Here is a 22,777-nt window from a genome sequence, read left to right on the forward strand (position 1 = left end):
AAATTTGAATAACGTTACTTTATGTACCTTAACCTCGTACTCGTGTTTCCAGACACAGGACCTTTCACATGAATGCGTGGCTAAGTATGTATAATAAGTGATAATACGTATAATCGATAAAAGTGCACTGACTTGCATATTTTAGCAAGACGTTTCGGCTAACTCTTAAGCCTTCATCAGTTGAAAAACCGCTTGAATAATTGATAATAAGTATTGTTATTCAAATTTAGTTGCCATTTATGCCAAAGGTTGTTAGCCTGCGTAGCTGGCGGTATTGTAGGCGCGCCGAATAAAGTTTTGGCGGCGGAGCCGCTAAAAGCGAGCGGCGCTCGCTTTGCCACTCGCGATTAGCGGCTCAGCCGCCATAACTTTATTCCGCGCGCCTGCAATACCGCCACAAAACTTTATTCCGCACGCCTACAATACCGCCAGCTACACAGGCTACAGCTTGATTGATCACAAAATAAAAGAAATGCCCGACAGGAGCTGGATCTAACGATACACTGCATTCTGGTATATATTTGATCGCAACCATCTTGATATGGAATATGAAGGGGTCACATCCTGAGGCAAGATCGCAGTAATGATTGTAACACTGCAACAAGCTGGGCCCCAGAGGGGAAAAGAACCAAGACAACATGGCGACGAACAGCTGAAAAGGTACGTAAATAGGCAAGGTGGAGATCATGGGGGAAAATGAAGATGATTGCAGCAAACAGAGAACACTGGAAGACCTCTGTAAAGGCCATATGTGCCAAGAGGTAACGTGAGTGGTTTCCATAGGAGCGCGACGATCGTTGAAGTAGAACCGAGGTCTATCTCTGACAACGATCGGTAAACTAAGAGTGGTTTCCATATGATCGCATTGATCTCTGAACTTTTTTGCAGCGATCGTAGAGATTATATGCACGTGTACAACCTATTATTGGGTAGTTTACTTTCTGGCCATATTTTCAAACTAATTATAAAAATCAAAACAACAACAATAACAACAAAACAAACAAACAAAAAACCCGAAGACTTGTTTGTTGAATTAAACTTGAAAACTTTAAACTTTATTTTCCACATTAATTGATTTTATTTTCGGCACTGACAGCCATATAAATAAACGGATTAAATAAGTCGGCTTTGCTGGAGTTCTATGGACTTTGTCGCTGTGGAGTAATGCACGAGCTAAATTCCTTGGTAGTGTGGAAAACTTTATAGCAAATCGAGGACGGATAGAGCCAAACGGCGAGCTGGTCTTTAGCACATTTCCAGATAATCTGAGGTATACAGCCGGCTAAAACGCCCGGGAAAGCAACTCTCTCCCTCCCTAAGCGAGAGACCCTGGGAACCAGGTCAGTGGGAAAGAAAAATCAGAAAGAAAAATCAAGACATACTGGTCAGCGGAATATAACCAAGATATGACTCACTTATAGTAAAACATTGGTTTATTGACGTTTGCAAGGAGGAGTAAATGCTATTTCCCTAGTTTGCAGTCACGCAGCGCTACGAAAAGTTTGGAATATCTGTTAGCGTGACACCCGACTGCTTTATCATGTAATTAGCAGCATAGTGTCCGCAGCGAACACAGTCATCCACTGATTTTCCTTGAGCCAACTGACTGAGGAAACCTGCAACAAAACAAAGAACGGCTGAAAACATGCTGGAAGGATGATACACTTGAAAACACTCCACCCGAGAAAACGATTCTGGCTATCTAAGCTTCGACAATAAAAATAAGTTTTTGAAATACCCCTCTATATCAATTACCATCAGCAGTGTGGCTTATGAAATCTTTACCGGCAATTTTTGCGCTACATGTAACGTTTATACCAGTGAATTGCAGATTACTTCCATGGAGCAAGTTTTTCTTTCTCTTTCTTAAACGGTTACCTAGGATTTTTTGTTGATCGTTCAATTTGTGAATTTTGTTCCCACCAGTTTCAGAAACTGCTGTTTGTCCTCTTTTTCCAAACACAACCCACTGAGTTAAACCATACTCCCAGACCAGGAATTCAGATGGGGCCCCATTTCACTATGGAAAAATGAAACAAACAAACAAACTTAAATATACGTGCTGAGCTAGTACCAAGGACATTCTCGGAGCATTCTCGGATGATCGGATCGCTCACCGAGCCCTGAGCGTATTTGAAATTCTAAATGGCCGCCACAGAACACAATAAAAGTAGTCTATTTTAATTTATTCTCTGATGCGATGCAAGGGCCCTCTGTGAATTTAGCTAGTTGCCACCGACTCCAGTTGTAACAAAATTCTAATTTCAATGTTTGGAAAACAAGTCAGAAAACGTTTATACCATCCCACAAAAGTACATTAAAAAAACACCACTTTTTCTGCAAAATGCTTTAAGGAAATCAACTCTGTTTTCTCACCTCCTACAAAGGCATCACCAGCTCCATTAGTATCCACTATGTCTTCTTCTTTTATGGGAATGATTGGGTATTCTGTGACTTTACCATCTGCAAAGAGTCCATGAACAGAGAAGTGACTCGACTATAGTTGAAGCTTTCAAAGGTCAAGGTCAAAGGAGCTACGTCACGGTTTGCGAATCTTGAAAAGTTTAGCCTAAATGTTTTTCAAGTTCGTCATTTATAATTCGTGTCAATCTTCTCCATCACTGTTCCTAATTCTGTTCGCAGCCAAAATAACTCAAAATATCGTGACTGTGATTCTTTGTCTTTTTGCACTCGACAACAAAAGAATCTTGAAATTAAAACGTTAACTTTACATTTCACTTTCAGCGAAAGACAACAGAAAAAGAAGTTTAATCTCCGGGGTAACTTAATAATTCACAGGAAGAATGGGGGAACGTTACTATCTCATAGGGTAAAATATCCAGCTTCGTAACTCCTTTGCATCTTCCAGCTGACATACAGGGTTACATAATCTTCTTCAGAAACAAATTTTCAGGACTTTCCCAGGACTCAGACTGATTTTTCCAGGACTCTAAAATTCACATTAACCCTTTCACTCCCAAGATTTCAATGTTAAATATAGTTAAATGAAATTTAACATAGTTAACGACTAGGAGCTAGTCTGGTCAGTAGCGTTTTTGTAGGCGGTTGTTAGTGTCTTGGCCGTCTGTTAGCGTTTGTTTAGCGTTTGGTGCGTTCTGTAGCGTTTGATATAGTTCAATGCAATTTTACATAGTTTATGACCAGGAGCTAGTCTGGTCAGTTGCGTTTTTTGTAGGCGGTTGTTAGTGTCTTGGCCATCTGTTAGCGTTTGTTTAGCGTTTGATATAGTTCAATGCAATTTTACATAGTTTATGACCAGGAGCTAGTCTGGTCAGTTGCGTTTTTTGTAGGCGTTTGATATTGTCTTGGCCATCTGTTAGCGTTTGTTTAGCGTTTGGTGCGTTCTGTAGCGTTTGCAGTAGTCATATGGTCGTGACAGTCCTGGGGCTGACATTGTCCAGCCGTATTCTTGGTTAGTACGTGCATTGTCGTCCCATGTGCTTGCAGTGTGTTCGTTGCTCTGTTAGTGTGGCGTTGTGGATTGAATTATAGTTAAGCAGTTCTCGGTGTTCCCTCCCTATCCCCCTCCCTCTTTTTTCTTTTTTTTTTCCCCCTTCCACTGAGCCGTCTGGCTTGAGTGTGATGGGTGCCTGCAGGGGGCCTGGCGCGGGGGGCTTGTGGCTTGATTGCAGGTTGGGCAGGCCAGTCGGGTGTTCTAGCGCCTTGGGGATGTGACTGCGGTTGCAGCCCCTGAGCTTCGTAGGCATCTTCCCTCCACTAGCGACTTGGGCGTTAATTCTCCTTACTGTCTGCCATACATTTCATATTTTTTACTTGAGTTTAACAGATTTCCAGAACTTTCCAGGACTAGTAGCCCTTTTCCAGGACTTCACTGTCCTGGAAAATGCCACAGTAAAATTCCAGGACTTTCCAGGTTTTCCAGGACAAGTACGAACCTTGGACATACTTACTTTGTTTTTCCAGTTAAAGCTTAGGAATTTGCTTTGGCAGTGAAACATTTTCCACAAAGAAACACCCAAGACTATGAGGCATTGTTTGGATGGCCATTCATGCACGTAACTCACTTTAGACAAGTAAAAGCCATTGGTGAGGACAAAATTTGAAGTCATATTTAAGACGAAAGCCGGCTTTGTGGTTGGTCTGGTCCGATATATGCGTTAAAGGTTACAGTACAATGCGAAACAAGTGTCTGGCAGCATCCTGCTTGCAGAACCTCTAATTTTTGCCTTTCTTCTCGATTTAAAGGAGCTCAGTCACGGTTTGAGCATATTGAAAAATTTAGCCTCAATTTTTGAAATTCGTCGTTTGTAATCCGTGTTAATCTTCTCCATCCTTAGCCATCCTTGTTCCTTTATGGTTTATCATTATCTCTGGTGTTTTTCTATCTTATTAAACTGTTATTTTCAGATTTCCTAACATTTAAAGGTAATTTTGTATGTGGCCAAAATAACTCAAAATACCGTGACTAAGTTCCTTTAACGAAAGTCAACAGAGGCCCTCCTCACAGGGTGCTGAGGCCATACCTTTAACAACTATAGTAGGTTCCTTTCCTTGTGTTATCACCACAGTGCGAGGACGGCTTTTGTTGACTTTATCAAGAGCACCCATTTTCATTGCAATTTCTTTAATGTCTTCTGTCTGTCAAATGGACGAAATTATTAACAGCATGTTAGTAAACAAAAAACTCTTGGTAGGGAATTAACTTAGGTCAAAAACTGCACAAGAAGGACAATATCATAGAGATCTTTTGGTGTTTTGGAAATATCTATTGAATTGGATGTTTGTATGAAAGACTTAATTTAAGTGTTATTAGTATTCTTTATTGACAGCTTATCTGGAGTGCTGCAAATCAGGATTCCAGAAGCAGGTCACGAGGCCTCTGACAATCAACCTCCAAAGACATTTTTAAATTTTCCTTTTACACAATTGATGTGTACTGCAGAGATACACTCACCTTAAAATCATGCTCTTTGGCAAAAACTGTAGCTTCCTGGAGGGAAAATGAAGAAAACAGCATCCACTTGAATGCACTAGTTACTCACAAAGAAACCTCTCTCAAAGGATTAAGAGAATGCAATAAAGAATTTGCGGGCAGATATCTTCTCTAGGTACCATTCCACTATTTCTTCGAGGGGTGACTTGCATGTACATGTATATACAGTGAAACCTTGATATAAAGAAGGGCCAAAGGACTGACAAGATATGTTTGCTATGATGAGGTTTTGTTGTAACAAGGTTCTTTTCCATATATATTACTATTACTGGGGCGAGGAATATCCGTTATTCCGAGGACTTTGTTGTATAGAGGTTCCACTGTATATGGATGCTACATTTGTCTTACATTTTCCCACATTCTCACCGAGGTCTAGGTTTGCCAACTAAAAGTACCACTGATTATAATAATAGCTTTAAAGTTCTCTGTAACATTTGGATAACTTACTAAAATTTGTCGGAAGGACAAAAAAGGAATGGAAAATAAGTGGATTTGAAGTAGATCAGGAAAAGTATGGATTAAATACAGATTTAAAATGAGATTTTCTAGTTACTAATAATGATAGACAGAGGTTAAAATAGATTATTACCAGCTTGGAGTGGCACTATAATCATTTTATCAATTCATGTTCTGTCTAAAATGATGCGCAAACCTAGCTGTGATGAAATTTTAGACATGCCTGAACAAGTTATAAGATACAATATGTCCCAAGCCCATTCCATAGGGTGTTGCATTCGTTCTAGTGTAGTTAATTAGTTTTTTTTTTTTTTCGTTGATCCTATCTCAGAACTACGATTTTACCTTCGGCTTAAGGTTTGGCGTGCTACTTAAAGTGAATTCAACTCTATACCAAGTACAGAGTTGTAATTCACTTTCGGTAATACGCAAACTTTGTCTCCTCCTGTTAACTTATATTTGTGTTCACGTAGTATAATGCAATCCTAATCCAGTTTGTATCGAGAATTTTTCGGATGGATTTATTCACCGATTTGCGCCCCCCCCCCCCTGCCACCCATCCACAGCAGGTGCAAATTACATCATTAGTGCATCCACGCAGTCACATATTCGCTGTATAGATTTTAAGTGTCTATGATTTCTGCAAAAAAAGTGAAGCCTTGGAGCTGACTCGCTCATAGCTGACATAGCTTATCCCGGCTTCTGTAGCATGAAGCGTCTAGGTGTATTTCTACTCCACCTGGACGGGATGCTAGTCCATCACAGGTCACTTCCCGCAATTTGTTAGGTTTCCCCAACAATTCGCCGGTACCCATTTATACTCCTGGGTGGAGAGAGGCACTGTTAGAGTTAAGTGTCTTGCCCAAGAACACAACACAGTGTCCCTGGCCAGGGCTTAAACCCAGACCGCTCGATCCAGGGACGAGCTCACTAACCATGAGGCCACCACGCCTCCACATGATTTCTGCCAAGCTGCATGTATTTTGACCTGCTAGCTTTCAAAAACAAGTAACTAAAGCCTGCGTTATCAGGAAAGAATGTTTTGTAGCTTGGCGACAACAAATGCCCATGATAGCCCTCAGATCTGTGGTCAGAAAATAAATTTTCTGATTTGTAGCACAACAAATTCGTTGTGGCCATAATTGGTTGTCAGAAAACAAAGCCTCCATGTTGTGTAACTCACCAAAAGGCCGTGTTTTGCGATCAGAATGGTTAATTCACCTTTTTTCATTTGTGAAAGCAAGATGTAAATTCGAGCAATGTAAACAAATACAAACAAAAAATTTAAAAACATTTGGGGATGCACTGTCTTGCAGGGTCACTGGTCAAAACTTTATTTGGTCGAGAAATAAGCTTATTTGTTACAAGTGTTGGCGATCTAAAATTGAATTCCAAGTGTCGCCAACAGTTCAAATGCCTTTCCTGGAAAAGATTTTGTCCGGTACAATTTAATACTTATAATTAATTAAAAACAATTTTACCACAGGCTTCAACTTCATATGTAGATCCTTATCTGTCATTCGATCAAACTTAGTTTTCCATATCTAGCCATTCCAACACCACCAAAGTAGACCAAACATGCAAAGTATGCGTGTGAACGCACTACTCTAATCTTTGATTACTACTAGTAGTCTGAGACATAAATAGATAGAAATAAAATTAAAATGGATTTGACTTGGTGCTACATGTAGGTCTGAAAAAGGAAATGAAAAATACAGGGCAGTAGCTTTGATAACTTTGTTACAAATAATAATAATAAGAATAATAATAATAACAACAACAACAACAACAACAATAATAATGATAATAATAGTTACATAATTATATTACATGCATTACTGTACTTCTGTGAAAAAAGTATTGCTCTGAAATGATCACAAATAAATAAATAATGCAGAGTAGTAATACTTATCATGAAAATAATAATAATCTTTACTGAACACTTACAGTTTCATTGCCAAATAGAATGTCAACATAAGGGAGGGCATCCGTCATTGGCTTTTTGAAAAACTGACATAAAAATGGCGCTGATAAATTCATCGTAAAGAGCTGCAAACAATAAAAAGAAAACAAAGTGAGTAGTCGTACATCTCACAGGAATAAAATGGAAATTTTCTGGTAAAAGAGTCCAATGTTAATTGATTGAATGATTGACAGACAGATGCAGGGATGGGTTGTTTGACTGACCGACTGACGAAATTCAAACCCTAATCTAAGCTACTACCTACACCATAAATAAAGTCTGAGAATTGTTTTTTGTTTTGTACTCTGAATGACTGACCATTTAATATGAGTTACACATTGTAAATTCTCAACTCCCCTTTCTCAAATTCTTTACTGTTAAGTTCTGAAAATGACAACCCTTTCAATTGGCATTACTTTCTGATGTAGCAATCTTTTTCCAATGCTAGTTTCAATTCATTACTATCAAAACATACAACATAATGTGAACTTTTGGAACAAGACGGTACATATGTAAAAGTCAAGTAACATTTTTCATGAATTGACCTCTGCTCAAAAGAATTTATTCACTGAACAGGGCTCGAAATTAACTTTTTCGTTCGGGAGCCAGCTGGCGACTAACGGAAAAATTTTGGTCGCCACCTTATTTTATATTTAACTTACACAAGAACACGATTTTATACGTTACTTTGCATGCAAGGAAAGTCACAATTGAAGAGCGAAAACAATTAGAAACAACACGAATAACACTTAGTTATAAAGCTACCATTGTTCTCAGGTGATATGTCTCTGGTCTGAAGGTAATGGTTGTCTCCATAGTCATTTTAAATGAAGCGAAGCGTAAGACGTTTCAAGCCCGTGGTTTTCACTGCGAGACGAGTCCTTGCGTATTTTCCCTTTGCTACTTCTTCGAAATGCCTTTCGCTGTCGACAGTTTGGTGAAATCCACCTTCCCTACATCAACAACTGATGAAGGATTCAAAGTTTGGATTAACCTTTTGGCTGAGTCTTCGTTCCCCTCACGTTAAACCCCACGCATTTCGTTCAAGTGATTGGTATCTGCCGTCATTTTCACGGCAAATGAAAAGCACATGGTGTTGAAGTGCGCCTCCGATCTCAGTTCCCGAAGAAGCCGCTGAAACAATATGGCGCGCCTGAACGCAGTATCGACGTGTCAAAATACATTCAATTTTTTCGATTATCTTGAAATATTCAGACATTATTTTACTGGGGACGGAAAGGTGAGTTGTATACTAGCTACCGTATCCGATTGATTTCCTAATATAAAGATTTAAAACAAAAGTTGTGTTGTGGTTTTCTTTAAATATCGGACAAAACGCGAGTCGCCAGTGCTCAATTGGCGAGTCGCCAATGCTTATCACAATTTGGTAATAAAAAATGGTCCTCACTGACCTCGTTTTTGAGTTATGAGAGCTTAATGCTAAAATTAAGGGTGTTTTTAGCTGGTCATATCATTGCTATGGTAACCTATTGTTGATCAGTTGATGACTAACATTCTAACTATATCAATAAATAAACAATAAAATGTCCTAAATCTTAAAATTATTACTGAACAGTGAATCATAGAAAACTGTACATCACAAATTTAGCTCTCTTATAGCATTCATAACTTCCTTAACCCATTGACACCTGAACGAAATTGCCCGTGACCCACCCCTAATTCCCTGGCATTTGTTTGAAATATTTCAGAGTGAGCAAAAGCACAAAAATAAACCATATGCACAGTAACCACAGACACAAGATCAGGTTTCAAGACATCGTTTATTTGAAGTTGAATAAATGAAGGGTCAAAATATTAAAAGATATTAACAAACAGAACTCAACCTGATGTGTAAAACTGACGAGAAACAAGAAATTACATTATTTCTTTACAGCGCGACAAAATGTGCCACAGAAGCTGAGAAAATTGACTTTGAGTTAATTATTGACTTTGGAGGACAAAAAACGAAGCCAAATAGGACAGAATTTCATTCTTGTACTATAACAACTAACATTTGAGAAAACAATGAAAAATAAAAGCGAAGAACTCATGTAAAACTCAATCTGAAAACAAGGAATCAAGTAATTTTGTCGCCGCACGACGAAAATATCATGATGCTGCGAAAGAAAAATGAAAGTTGTAAATTAAAAAGACGACAAAAACAAGCGAATTATTTTGAAATCAGTAGTATTTCAACTGTGTTAATTAGTGGCCATTTAGTTCTTTTCTCAGTGGTTTTGTACTAGCTGAATAAGACCCCAAAAAATATTTGAACGAAGCGAATAAACTAAATAAACAAAGTGCCTGGAGGTCCCCCTAAATTAAATACTGTGTCTCTATGTCCGGCAGCCAGACAGGTTTTTCAAAATACTCCATGTCCAGCAGTCAAAATTATTTTTTAAAAATTTCAGTTAACAATGTCAAATCCTTGTTTACATGGCTGAATACTAATTTTGGTGAGCCCGGCACCCAGTATATTTGGATTTATAACGTAGACTATTATAAAGTGACTGGCAGTCAAAGCGTTTGAATAGCACTCCAGTTAGCCTAAATAGCTCTCCGGTTAGGGTAACCTGAAAACACTGACCCCCGGTCTGCAGACCCCCGTGACGGACCGGGTCCGCAGACTACCTACGGACCGGTCTACGGACTACCCCTATGGACCCCCTCTACGGACCACCCCGCAAAATAGAATAAAAATAAGAAATACATATTTCACTTATGGGTTGTTTAATAGATTGTGCTGACGAAATTTCGAACTTTACATTTTGTAAATGTAACATTCTTAGGTTCAGGCTCGGGCATAAGTCATATCATTACACATTGCCATTTCCTTTGCTGTGGCCATACTCTATATGAAAGACCGTGAAAGCCTCCAGGAAGCCTGCAGGAAGCCTTGAAATTTGTGCACTTTCCCCTCCACAATTTTGTTCAGCCCATTCTCATGTGGATTCGTTAACTCATTCCAGGCTTCATAATTTGCTCAGCGCAAATTACAGATACAAATAAGCTTGAACGACCTAAAAACACATCTTCCATGGCCAGATTTCGCCCAGATTGAGCCACAAATGGAAGGTAACAATTTTCCTTCTTTTTGCCATCGGTATCTCGTTACACTGAAAACAAACAGCTTTTAAGCTTTGGGGGGTGGTCTGTAGAGTGGGTCCGTAGGGGTAGTCCGTGGACCCAGTCAGTAGTGGGGGTCCACGGACCAGGCGTCAGTGTTTTCGGGTTACCCCTCGAGTTAGCCTGTTTACGGTTAACTTTCATTAATGCTAAGGGTAACTCTATAAATAATAATTATTAAAAAATTCTGAAATTTGCTGGTCGGTTGCTGTGTTGCAGTGGTCATGAGTATCACTTGCGGCGACCTGGGTTCGATTCCTCTTGGGGTTGCCTGTCTTACAGTTCTTTTTACTGTGATTTACTTTATAAAAAATTTCTAAGTCTAACTGCCAGACATGGAGTATTCTAAAAAACCTGTCTGGCTGCCAGACATGTAGCCACAGCGTAAATTAAATATGCAGAAATCCAGCGTGCAAATTACTGTTCACTTTTAAAACCTAAAATTCCCAAATACAGGGAACCAAATGAAAGAAATGCGAAAGGAAGTTCAATAACAATAAATTTTCATTCAAGCTTGAGTTTTTGCCGAGCACTATTGCAGTCATTTTAACACCCGTGGCTTTACCAATCATTCCAAAAGTTGAATTCAACTTCGAAGTAATAATGTACATTACCATTTTTGTTTCCTAAGTCCAAAAAGCTGCTTTAAATCTGCAATCTGTCGTCATAACTTACTTGAAAGCACTCTGATCTTCATGTTTCATGGCGGTTGTAGGAAGAAAAACTTCTTCACCAGAAAGTTTTGAGGACTCTGTACTCCTTGATCCTTGATTCTGAGGCCACCTAAACATTGATTTGTATTTTTCCTTTCTATTTTAAAGCCCAAATCAGTAATTTATCCGTCTTAGGAATGAAAAACAAGACCTTGGAAGTTTTTAGATTTGGCCTGCAACGCACCATGATTACCTGCACTTTTCGAGTGCACGATTTTAAGAAGAAAAACCGTCTTTCTAGGACCCCTAAAGTCCTCTAAAAGTATGCTGAGAAAGTCCATTCTGAATGGTTTATTTGTCCTCAAGAACAATAGAATAGGAGAACCAAAAAGTTTTCAGGGAGGGTAGGAAAGGCAATTGTCCCCCTATGCTTTTTTTCGGGCAGTTACAGGCAGCACAGGGAAATGGAGGAGTTTTTCACACAGGCGGTTACGGGCAGCACAGGCGTCAATGGGTTAAGGATTGTCATTGAACGTAATTCATACGGTAAAGAATACCACACTTTGGCAATCAAATTATAATGACCAATCAAAATCCACATCTTGGAACATGCTGGAAACCGCTTCGAGCCACGTTAAGCAGTTTTAATCATGATACCAAGGGATCTGGCATGGGTCACCTTAAAACAAAGGTGGAATTAACAATTTAAAAAATAGAAATAAATCATCATAATAGCGTTGTGACTTTTCATACCTTGTTTTCCTCAGCAGCATGCTTGCCAACTGTTACAATTGTTTCAGGGGATACTGTTAAGAAAAATCCCTGAGCAAAAGAAAACAATTTTAATTAGTGTAAATTATTAATTGGCTAGTGCATACGTTAAACCTGTGGATTTCTGTTATCTGTTATAATTTACAACTAGTCTCCTATTCTCACAAAGAAGGCTTCAAGTTTGAAATAGTATTTCGTTATTGAAAATTGGAACACCCGTGGGCGAATTAATGAGCTGTTTGCAAGGGATAAAACGGAATGGCAGTGAAAGCATCCTTAGTATATATATCAGAATGTAACTGTTCTTAAACGATCTAACAATGATTGATTGGAAAGATGATATGCTTAAGTCTCTGTTTGCTCAACCGCTTATTGAACAGACTGTGCTGTGATCCCACATGGAAATTACTACAAAAGCAAAAGAGCTTTAGAACAATGCCTTCCACATTAGCACAGCAGTGCTAAATGTTTTCAGAGATCCATGGTCTATTGCTAAACTAAACTAAAGTTAAGGCATGTTCAGTAACTGCTTCTCCTTACATACTTACACTAATATAAATATATTCAGCCTTCTCTACAAATTTCCAGTTTTCTGGTTTTTCCAAGTGATCTGTTTTGCTGTAAAAGTTTGCTGCAGCAAGATTTGCGACAAGAGACCTTAAAGGTAAATAATAACAAAATTGTACAACTATCATTACTAGATGACATTTTGGGTGGTCACTTATAGGAGATTTGACTGTATGTCCATAAGTTGTGGGTGAAAAATATTCCGAAGGCATAGCAGGAGCAGAGGAGTGTAGATTTGCCAGTACCACCATAGGGGAGATGGGCAGAGAAAATTGCTGGAACCATTATGCCAAGAAGACTTGTAGAGAATTGTGTGATGGCATGTAAAAGGTGAATAAAAGGCCTTGTAAACCAGGGGGGTGTTTGCCATGGGAACATGTAATTATCTGATTGGAAGAAAAGTCATGCCATGACTTATAAGCAGATAAGTATATCTGATCGATCCAACACTAACCTATGTTTTCCAGTTATGCACACAGCACAAGTTCCTGTTGGTTCTTTGTCATTGACCATATAGTTCACATTAACACCAGCTTCTCTGGCTTTTTCAGCCAGAATTTTTCCAAAGTCATCCTTGCCTGTAGATATGAACAGAACTTTTAACATGCCAGCCCTACATTTACTGCAATGGCTAAATCCAATACAATTACTAGCATGCACCATAGAACAGTCTATTGTTAGTGATACGCTACATGAAGTTATAAACTGATGATATATTTTTCATATATATTTTTCACAGATATCTGAAGTTACCGAACCCAAATTTGCAACTAGCAAATCAGCAACAGTGTCTAATGTCTCAATATTCTGCAATATCAAGTTATTAACCTGATATGGCTATGATGGCATGGTTACTTCGCTGAATTTTGGTATGGTAAATACCCGATTGTACCTTTTTTGGTGCGCTTTGGCTGTATATCAGGCTGTTTTTGGTCTTGCCATGGGTATTTTGGCTCGACTATGTCTCATCAACATATGAATGAAGGCTCAAACCAATATTACCCGACATGCTGCCGAAGCCTACCGAATAGGGACGACCAGGTATAAGTACCTTATCACAAAACAATTATTCAAGCAGCAGCACCACCAAAGAGTTATCAACAAATCACAGCATGATGGTCACCATGGTTAACATGTGTACTAGTCCTCCACAGGAATCAGTGACTAACCAATAGACCTTTTGCATGCCGCGCAGGGACTGGTCACTGGAGGTATGCGACCCCCATCTTTGATATGACACATGGCTAATTATTAATGTGCACCTGTGTTGACCTTTGCTCGTTAGCTTAAAATGACAGCTAATAGTGAAGAAACTTGTAAAACTTTAACCCAAAGATACCTAGATGAGTTTATCAAGGAAAAGAAATCGGATCAGAGGGCTCAGGCATTCTTCGTGGAAGATTATGTTCACTATCTTTTTATCACATTTCACAAAGCAGAATGTTGTGTTATGAAAGGAAAATGCTATCGATCGATGTCTAGGTCGGAAAAGCCGCATGAGATAAAATGATCTTGGAATTCAGCGACTCAGGGTTGAATATTGTGTTTAGAAGATGTTCTTGCAAAGCCGGGCAGGGACATTATCATCATCTCTCGGCTTTAGCCTACGCAGTGTTGAGTTCTATGAAGGAGAGTGATGGTGCTTCAGCTTGTACTTCAAAGCCCCAGCAATGGCATGTTCCTAGAGGTGCAAAAATCGACCCGCAACCCTGGATGCAGCTAAATTTTTCAAAACCATCAGTGGAAAAGGAATCAGCAAGAGGTGCATCACTGTGCCTTTACGATCCAAGACCTCTCAAGAGAAAGGACTCGGAGGAAAGCAAACAAATATTTTAAGAGTTTCAAGATAAATTTAAAAAGGTATGCCCAACTGCACCAGTTGTTCACGTGGAAAATGATAGTTCTACCACCGTTTAAACAAATTTTGGTGAATACCTTAAGGGCAGTCCATTAAGTTATCAGCTACCTTCAATTGATTGTATTGGAAATCAAACAAACATATATGGCGAGTTACCATTTAAACTTCCTGTGCTGAGTGATGACTGGAATGAATATGTACATGGGTTTCAAAATGTAGATCTTAGCTTCATTACCTTGTCGCCAAAAGATACATCACAACTTGAATGTGACATGAGAGAGCAAAGTGGAAGTGCAAAGTGGAAATTAGGGCCCGGACGCACTGGGCAAATTTTTGTTTATTTTGCGAAAAAATCTGTCATCAATTCCCTGAGACAAGTGGGTCCGGTGATTTTTAGATCTACCAAATTTTGTCAAGGCTTACCAAACTTCAAAGACGCCGTCGTCCTGCCTCGGAGCAGGACAAATTTTTGTCAGGCGTGAAATCTGACAGATTTGTCAATTTACACGCCATGATTTGAAGGAAAATGTCAATCAAGTCAGTCCGAAGCCCGCCAAAATTAAATTTATATTTGCGCGGCAATCAAACGATAAACATGGAAGATTCATACCTCGATATGCTCCATGACGGTCCGTTCGCACAGTACGACTATTACGGTTCCCAAGTCTACGTTAACGTTCCAGCTGCATCTCCAGGACCAAGCTCTGCTCAATTTGTACATCCGTATGTCCACCCGAGTCAGCCGAGTACAAGTACAAGTGCAAGTTTCACGACTACATGTTATCAAATGGAAAGCAGCCAAGCTGAGGATTCAAGAGCAGACGAGAGCAGAAAAAGGGGCAAAGATCCAAAGAAACAAGCGGCAAAGTATGGTGTTAATTTCCATGTGATTGACACTTGTGGTTAACAAATATTTTGCTGTGATTCAGTGCGCCCACGCTTGACAAATTTTGTCGAGATTTTTGGAAGGGCCAAACAAATTTTGTCAGTCCAGTGCGTCCGGACCCTTAGAGAGAGCAAAGCGCATCACTGCATCTCAGTTTGGCCAGGTTATCAAAAGAAAGGCAGCTGTCACAGAAAAGTTTCTGAATGAACTGCTTCAAGGAAAAACAATTCAGACACCAGCTATGAAGTATGGTTTGACCAATGAGATCAGGGCTGCAAAAGAGTATCTTGATTGTGGACAAAATAAAAAAATGTACAAGAGTGGACTAGTGGTTAACCCAGCATTTTGTTGGTTAGGGGCTTCACCAGATGGCATTATTTATGACCTTTCAATGGGAGAAAATCCCTTTGGGATTTTTGAAGCTAAATGTCCATTTTTGTGGAGCGGGTAAAAAAATAATTGACATTATTAGAGAAAATAAGTAATTTTACTTAAAGTAAACAGACAATGGGATTAAGTTGAAAGAAAATCACAGCTACTACTATCAAGTCCAGGGCCTAATGGGCATCACTGGGCTTAAATGGTGTGATTTTTGTGTTTGGACTGGTGTAGATTTCTTTCAGCAAAGAATTATGTTCGATCAAACCTTGTGGAATAATATGCTTTCCAAATTAACAAATTTCTTCTTTGAACATTCTCATACATTCCTCACAATGAAAGGATGCTAACTTCCCTATTATTAATGACATCATACCAAGCCATTATCTTGTGGTAAATGTTTTAAGCTGTGAAATTAGGCCTTTGAAACAATTTTTGTCTTTTTTTTGGCTCTTGGTTGTTTCTGTATTGTTGTATTTTCATTGACGAGTTTACATTTACACAACAAATTTCTGAAATACATACAAATTCCATGTATCTTGCATTTCAGCTAATAAAAGACAGTTGCAATTATTAGTTGTTGTGCAATGAATGGTGACTGAAAATTCACCAAAAGTGCACAGACTGTCCAGATCTGATTAACCAGACCAGCCTGATTAATTGGAAATACATTTTGTAGTATTTTAAATGTCTTGATTCTGCTTATTGCTCTGTCGACATGTATTCTCAAATTTGCAATTTCCTGAGTCTCTTTTACTTGATCCTCTGAAAACTGTCCCTGATTATTGAGGAAAGGAGAAATATTAAGAGTACATCCTAGAGGCTCTAGTTGGTCATTTATTACAAAACCTGCATCAGCCATTACATTGTCCCCTCTTTCAAGCAATGTGAGAATTCCAGACTGTTTGGTGATTTCCTTGTCCGATATCCCTCCTGTATACAACTGAGATACAAACGTAACACTACCTGAGGGTGCAATACCCAACAGAGCTTTGGCTGTAGTGGTACTTTTGTAGTGTGAAAAACTTTGAGACTGCCTTAACAAAGAGGAAGGTGTCTGGATCTTGAATTCAGTTGCATCAAGGATCACTCTTGTTGAAGGAAATTTTCTAAAACTGTCAGGTATTGTTTCTTGAATCGTGTGTTTGGGCAACCAAAAATTAAGAGAACCCAAGACAAAATAAAGCAGATTTATCCATGATGTAAATATTTCTGAAACAGTAGCAATGGGAATGTTGAATAAGTTGGCAATATGCTGCAGTGGGAGACCCAAACGCAATCTTGCAAGGGTCAAAAAGAGTTTGTCCTCCTTTGACAAAGCTCTGTTAGTGTGACGTGTTCTGACATTAGCCGTTTGTGTGCTGTCCTCATCTCCATCAGGCAGGTTCCCATGAAGATTTCGGCTCCAGTAACTCATGTTTTCAGCATGACAGAAAACAAAAGTCATAAATTCTCTATAGCTGGATGCATTTTGAAAGCCAGAGTAAAAGTGGATGTCATCGTCACTACCTTCAAATCGTTTAAACGAGAACGTCATATTATCAATCCTTGATTTTACTGATATAAAATTGGATTTCAAAATCTTTATTTCATCATCCTTTTCTTGAAGTAATTCCGTCAAACGCTCAATCTCACGATCCTTTTCCTGGCAATGACTGCATAGAGTTTTCTCTTCACCTTTCCCCATTCTGCATGAACTTGTCTTTGACAAGCGCTGATTGACTGGTGTTTTCCAGGGGAATACTGAGGTCACAGCATCGTCCTTGAGAACTTTAACCCCACCAAGTGTTGTTCGGTAATCATCAGCCGTAAAATGAAGAGAACACACTCGAGTGTGCTCAGTTATAGTAAACAATTCCCCCACATCACGACGTATTTTTACCTTCCATTTCTTCTTTTTTGACTCACATTTTGGAAAGCGATGAAAGGATAGTTCTTTTTCCCTGGATGACTTCGAATGGCAGAGAGGAACACAACAATGGTTAACCATGTTTGACCTGCTTCACCTTTTAAGATGGCGGATGCATACCTCCAGTGACCAGTCCCCGCGCGGCATGCAAAAGGTGTATTATGACTAATTAAGAGATTCCTCAACAATTACCCATCATTGATCATTAATAATATTGAATGATGTCATTAATGTCGATGGTGTTCTTATTAACTTATTCATGTCTGATCATAAATTAAAGTACAATCATTTGACGGTCAAGCATTGAACTAGGAACTCACCAATGCAGCCCATGTATGATATTGTTTTATCCTTTCCTAAAAGCCACTGCAAGAACAATTGCAAGAGGAAATAGACAAAAATCAATTATTATTATTATCAAGCAGTCCTAAATTTATTTACAAAGGAGTAGACTTGTTCCAACAATAATCAGGTGAATTTCACAAGTCTAAATTTAAACATGCCAATATTAATATGCTCCACTTACATCTTTGTCGGTTGAATCTAGATAGTGGAATAAAACAGCTCAATACCAAGAAACAATTTTTTTACAATTAAGCCACAATCTTCACTTGATTGACCAGAAAATTTAAGTTAACAGTTCAATTTCCTTGTTATTGTCAGGCACTCAGATGTTACAGAACAGCACTATAATTTATTAGAAAATAGCCATACAGTGTATGTAAATATGCACGCTAATTGGTTTAAAATCGTGTTTCTCTAACTCGATAGAAGCACAGAACTGGCACGAGCTGTTGACATAATGATGGCATGAGCAAAGAGAATTTACATTTAATAATCAAAGTAAACGAGTAGTTTTCTTTGTTTTGGCCATGGAATTTTCTAAACGAAATAGAAAACATATTCTCTGTGTTTCTGTCGAGTTATAGAAACACTCGTGAAAGTTTGGGAGAACTCAAAAAAGCTGGGGAAACACCTGCTTGTCAGCTCAGTTCCCACAGCAATTCTCATTTTTCCAAACTTCCACTTTTTCCATGTTTACATAGCCTCATCTAAACAAGCGTCTAGTGTCTATCAACTTTATTGGTCACAAAATTACAATATAATTAAAAAGAAGAAAAGGACCAATAGGAATTGCGCGAACGGGAAAATAAAGTTACCCATGCGAGGCGCAACCCTAGAAGCTAGTAAGAATGGTGATAGAAAATCTTAAATTTGATAAAAATTACAATAAAATCTAATAATTACTTATAGTTAAAAATTATAGTTGAGACAGTTATGCAAACCTGAGACGCAGTCAAGGGTTTGCATAAATTTGAGAATCCTTTCAACCCCCTAGGTGTTTAGATGACTCAGGCTAAGTAAACATGGAAAAGGTTTTCTATTGCTACTTCTACCCAATTAGAAAATAATGCAACCCTGTGAGCAAGTACAAGTTCAGGATGATCACACATACATGCAGTAACATTCTCATCAAAAACAAAATGGGCAAGGTAATATAAGAATTCTCTTCATTCTAGAAATCACATTAATTATGTATTGGCATGAACTCATGTATTACCTGAGCAACTCGCGCAGTGTTTTGCGCAGCTCCTCCAGCAATGTATTCTGCATTGAATTTATCGATCATTTCTTTATAACTGAAAGCAGAAAATTTAAGGCATTAACTAACTATGAGCTTATCCTCTAATATTGTATAGTGGCTTGATTCTGCAGACAACTCTCTGACAACTCTTGTGCTGATTTTCTCAAGCCTAGCTCAAAAATTTATATATTGATAGGTGTTCAACCATTCACAAGTATGTGCAGTTCCAGACAATATTCATACTCTCCCCACAGAAGGGATTGGAATTTCCTGGGGGTGAGGGATTTTGTACAACCAAAACATTTGAAGGAATGTATAAAGCTTAACTGGAATTTCCAAAGGGGTGGAGGGGGAGGGGGGTCAATGACAAAATCCCTTCTGTGGGGGAGGTATGGATATTTTCTGGAATTACATAATCTGTTTTAATTTCTGGCCTATAAGTGCTCTATTTTTTCCTTGAAAATCTGTGGGGAAGAATGGTAAACAGGCAAGCAAACAAGCGTGACTGTGAGCATGACGTGTGAGTAGCGATTCTGCAAGCTTCTAGTTGTGCGGGCATCGGAAGATGAGTGAAAAGAGAGACTGCAATGGTTTCATACAACATTTTGGATGCCCAGCACTCTATTGAAGAAGTAATCCTACTGGTTGGTCTACAAAGTTATAATGCACATCTGTCAGTAACCTTTATAAGTGATATGCAGCGCATGCGAAACTCTGCTGTAATGTTTGTCTCCTATGGTGCGACTAAAAAGTTAACTATAATGTAGCTTACATGGGTTTGTGCTTCTCTTCAGCTAAAATAGCATTGTTGGCATCTAGTCCATATCTGTAAAGGCCAATAAAAACATAATTTAAGAAATAAACTAGGGGTTCCATATTGGAAGTGAAGTGCTGTCCCATGCAGAAAGATGGTGGGGTGAGACATGAAGATATCACATGGATATGAGCGCACTAACCATGAGGCCACCCCAAATCCACCATGGGGTCTTAAGTTGGTATGTGATACCTTTATCTTAATGGTAAGTGTCATAAATCAAATGCCACCAAGAGGAATGAGCAAGACAGTGCAAGAGGAAAATACATGCCATCTGATAGAGTGCGGAAAAAAATAACAAATTATACGCAGTAATTTTCAGGGGAAAATGCAGAAAAATGCGTTGATTATGCAGAAAACACACTGGGTTTTGTGGAAATTTTAACAGTTAACAAAACGATAATAAAGCCTAGTTCCAATTTTTCTCTCTCTTTATCATAACCGCCAACTTTGACATAATGCTTGATCTGTTTCTAGTATTAATTTTGTTGACAGGTATTTCTTTATTTAACACAGGTTTTCCGTAGAATTTTGCATGAAGAATTTGCTGTTGCATTCTTGGGACATCTGTAACATTGCATCGGACAATGAAAAACTAGTTTCCAGGCTTTTTGCCTAAAGTAGGTTGGAATGCCTGGATGTTGAAAATCATCACAAATGAAATGGTGTGTTTTCATCACTGTTTAAGGAAAAAAACTACTTCAAAATAATCAATCTCTTCGAACGCTTTCCTTTGCATCAACAAATATACTCCCTTCAAACGCGCTTCCCAATGGATGTACTCAACGAACGGTCAAAGCACGAGTTCACAGATTCAAGTCTGTTCATCATAAATTCACATATGGCAGACTTTCTACACAGTGGGGCCTGGGAACTGCTAACAAACAGATAACCTTAAGTCGAGATATCAGGACAGAAAAAGGAGGCCACCCTATGTGGGCAGCAATTACCAATCTAAGTTATTGTAAAGGTAAAACCAGCCTACTTGTCCAGGAAATCTTTATCCACTGTGGCGGAGATGTCCAGGAGAGGATTTCCCATTGCAAGTACTATTCCTTCCCTTTGAAAAGAGGTTCAGTGTTAATTTAAACAGTCAAAATTACCTTTACCATACGTGTATCTTGTCACTTAAAAACTGTTAAATGATGCTCTTTTAAAACTCAACCATGCAGGCCTGATATTTATTTGAAACAAGCAGGCATTTATTTGGGGCCCATCATTTATTTAAATTTGCTACTTCCTGTGTATTTGTGAAATTAATTGAAGGCTGAAAAAAAATTCAGGCCTGAACGGGATTTTTAATAAATATATGACTTTTTGCTATTGGGTTAGGTCAAATTTTGATATATTTTTTTTTAACCTGGGGCACAAGTGTTGAGTGTTGATTGAACGTTTGTATCAGTAATTAAGGTCATTCCCCAGTATTGCATTGCGCAGCCCTACTGCTCATAATTTCACGTGTGATTAGCACGCCCATTAAAAAAATGGCGGCTTTTTCTTTACGGCTGTACCTCGCCATAGGGGTGAATCGTCATTTTCTCGCAAATGAGTATGGTGACCTATCATTTTCTTCTGTTGTTTTGAATTGAGTGATAAATTTCTCTGTGTAAAATAAATACGAAACATTTCTCACTGTCGAACAAAAAGCAATCGTAGGAAACGTGAATTTAGCAAGCAATTGTGACTACAATCATGGTGCTATTATAAGGATTTATTGGGTATAAACAAGGTGCTGTTGCTCCTATACAAACATGGGGACCCCTCATTTTTATTTGAAAATTTAAGTTCCTACAATATAAAAAATCAGTGGGCAAAGTTTCACAAAAATCTCAGTGCAGGTTCTATTTCAGTGGAATGACCTTAGCAAGCAACAACACGGAGGGGGAGGAAAATAGGATAATCACAATGCGCATGTGCATATTTCGCAATCACACAGAATGGAACAAAAGATGTTACAAACTTGTGAATCGTTTTCCGTGCAGAACATTCTTAGAGTGACAAAATACACATCAAACTACATTATATAACATAAAACAACAATTAGAATTGCCACTCAAGCTAAGATAGACCATTGTGGACTCGGTGCAATTGCCGGTCGAATGAATAGTAAAACTCTCGTGAAATAACATCACGAGCACTTATAATTCGAAATCAATTAAGTTGATGTGCTTGGACTGAATCAAAAAAAACGATTAAACTTACTTTGTCATGTTGTAAATAAAAGTTTCAGTGCGGTTGACTCTAAGGATGGTTGAAATCTGGCAAGGTGCTGGCGTGTAAAGGGTCGAACCAAAGTTTTCCAACCGCTTTATGCTTACGTTAGGAAAGGACTGGTACGACTTGTATTACCCAATCGCTGGTTAGACACATGCCGGGTATGTCATGCTTTTCACCTGATCTCAACTTACAGTAAAACTACTTAAAACTTAGCGCCTAAAGCTGGGTCGTCCTAGCAATCTAGTAAATGATCTTGCACGGGTCGCAGATCGATAGCATTGTCTAAGATTACCAGCAGAGATACTGCTATAATTCTGTGACAAAAAATACGGATCCAGCAGAGGACGGGAGCGAGAACGATGCCTTACAAATGTCAAAGGATTTAAATAATCTGGTTTAACAGTAATAAATTAAATTAAATTAAATGAAAGCTCCTTACTTCATCTCCACGTCCACGCGAATCTTCTTTGCCTCCGGTTCAGCCGCCATTTTCCACGCCTAGGAAAAACCACAGGCAACCCAAGAGTCACTGAGGAACGCTCTTCACCAGTCCCCAACTGAATTTCCTTGGCACGAAAGGTCATTCTCGTCCCCATAGCCCCCTAGCCCTTTTCGCTTC

At 38.7% G+C, this 22,777-nt stretch overlaps 2 protein-coding genes across 3 annotated transcripts; both read right to left on the minus strand.

Moving 5' to 3' along the window:
- Positions 1 to 141: 141 nt before the first annotated feature.
- LOC145478828 (uncharacterized) lies at positions 142 to 22,756 on the minus strand. Of its 2 annotated transcripts, none has more exons than XM_081457007.1 (13): positions 22,598 to 22,756; positions 20,927 to 21,001; positions 19,900 to 19,953; positions 19,104 to 19,182; positions 17,863 to 17,908; positions 12,966 to 13,089; positions 12,493 to 12,601; positions 11,927 to 11,995; positions 7,379 to 7,480; positions 4,937 to 4,972; positions 4,506 to 4,620; positions 2,377 to 2,463; positions 142 to 1,616 (listed from the first exon to the last, which is right to left on the minus strand). In XM_081457007.1, exons 1-13 carry the CDS (start codon positions 22,645 to 22,647, stop codon positions 1,492 to 1,494), a joined length of 1,071 nt encoding a protein of 356 aa, XP_081313133.1. In that variant the 5' UTR covers positions 22,648 to 22,756; the 3' UTR covers positions 142 to 1,491. The 2 variants fall into 2 exon arrangements, with proteins under 2 accessions (XP_081313133.1, XP_081313134.1); XM_081457008.1 differs by lacking the exon at positions 22,598 to 22,756 and adding an exon at positions 22,144 to 22,480 and having other exon boundaries at positions 144 to 1,616.
- Positions 13,106 to 17,856, minus strand: LOC145478822 (uncharacterized). The gene has a single exon (XM_081457000.1). It carries the CDS (start codon positions 17,621 to 17,623, stop codon positions 16,184 to 16,186), a length of 1,440 nt encoding a protein of 479 aa, XP_081313126.1. The 5' UTR covers positions 17,624 to 17,856; the 3' UTR covers positions 13,106 to 16,183.
- Positions 22,757 to 22,777: the final 21 nt, after the last annotated feature.

This window comes from Orbicella franksi, chromosome 2 (genome assembly GCF_964199315.1).
Source record: "Orbicella franksi chromosome 2, jaOrbFran1.1, whole genome shotgun sequence".
In the NCBI taxonomy this organism is placed as follows: Eukaryota; Metazoa; Cnidaria; class Anthozoa; order Scleractinia; family Merulinidae; genus Orbicella; species Orbicella franksi.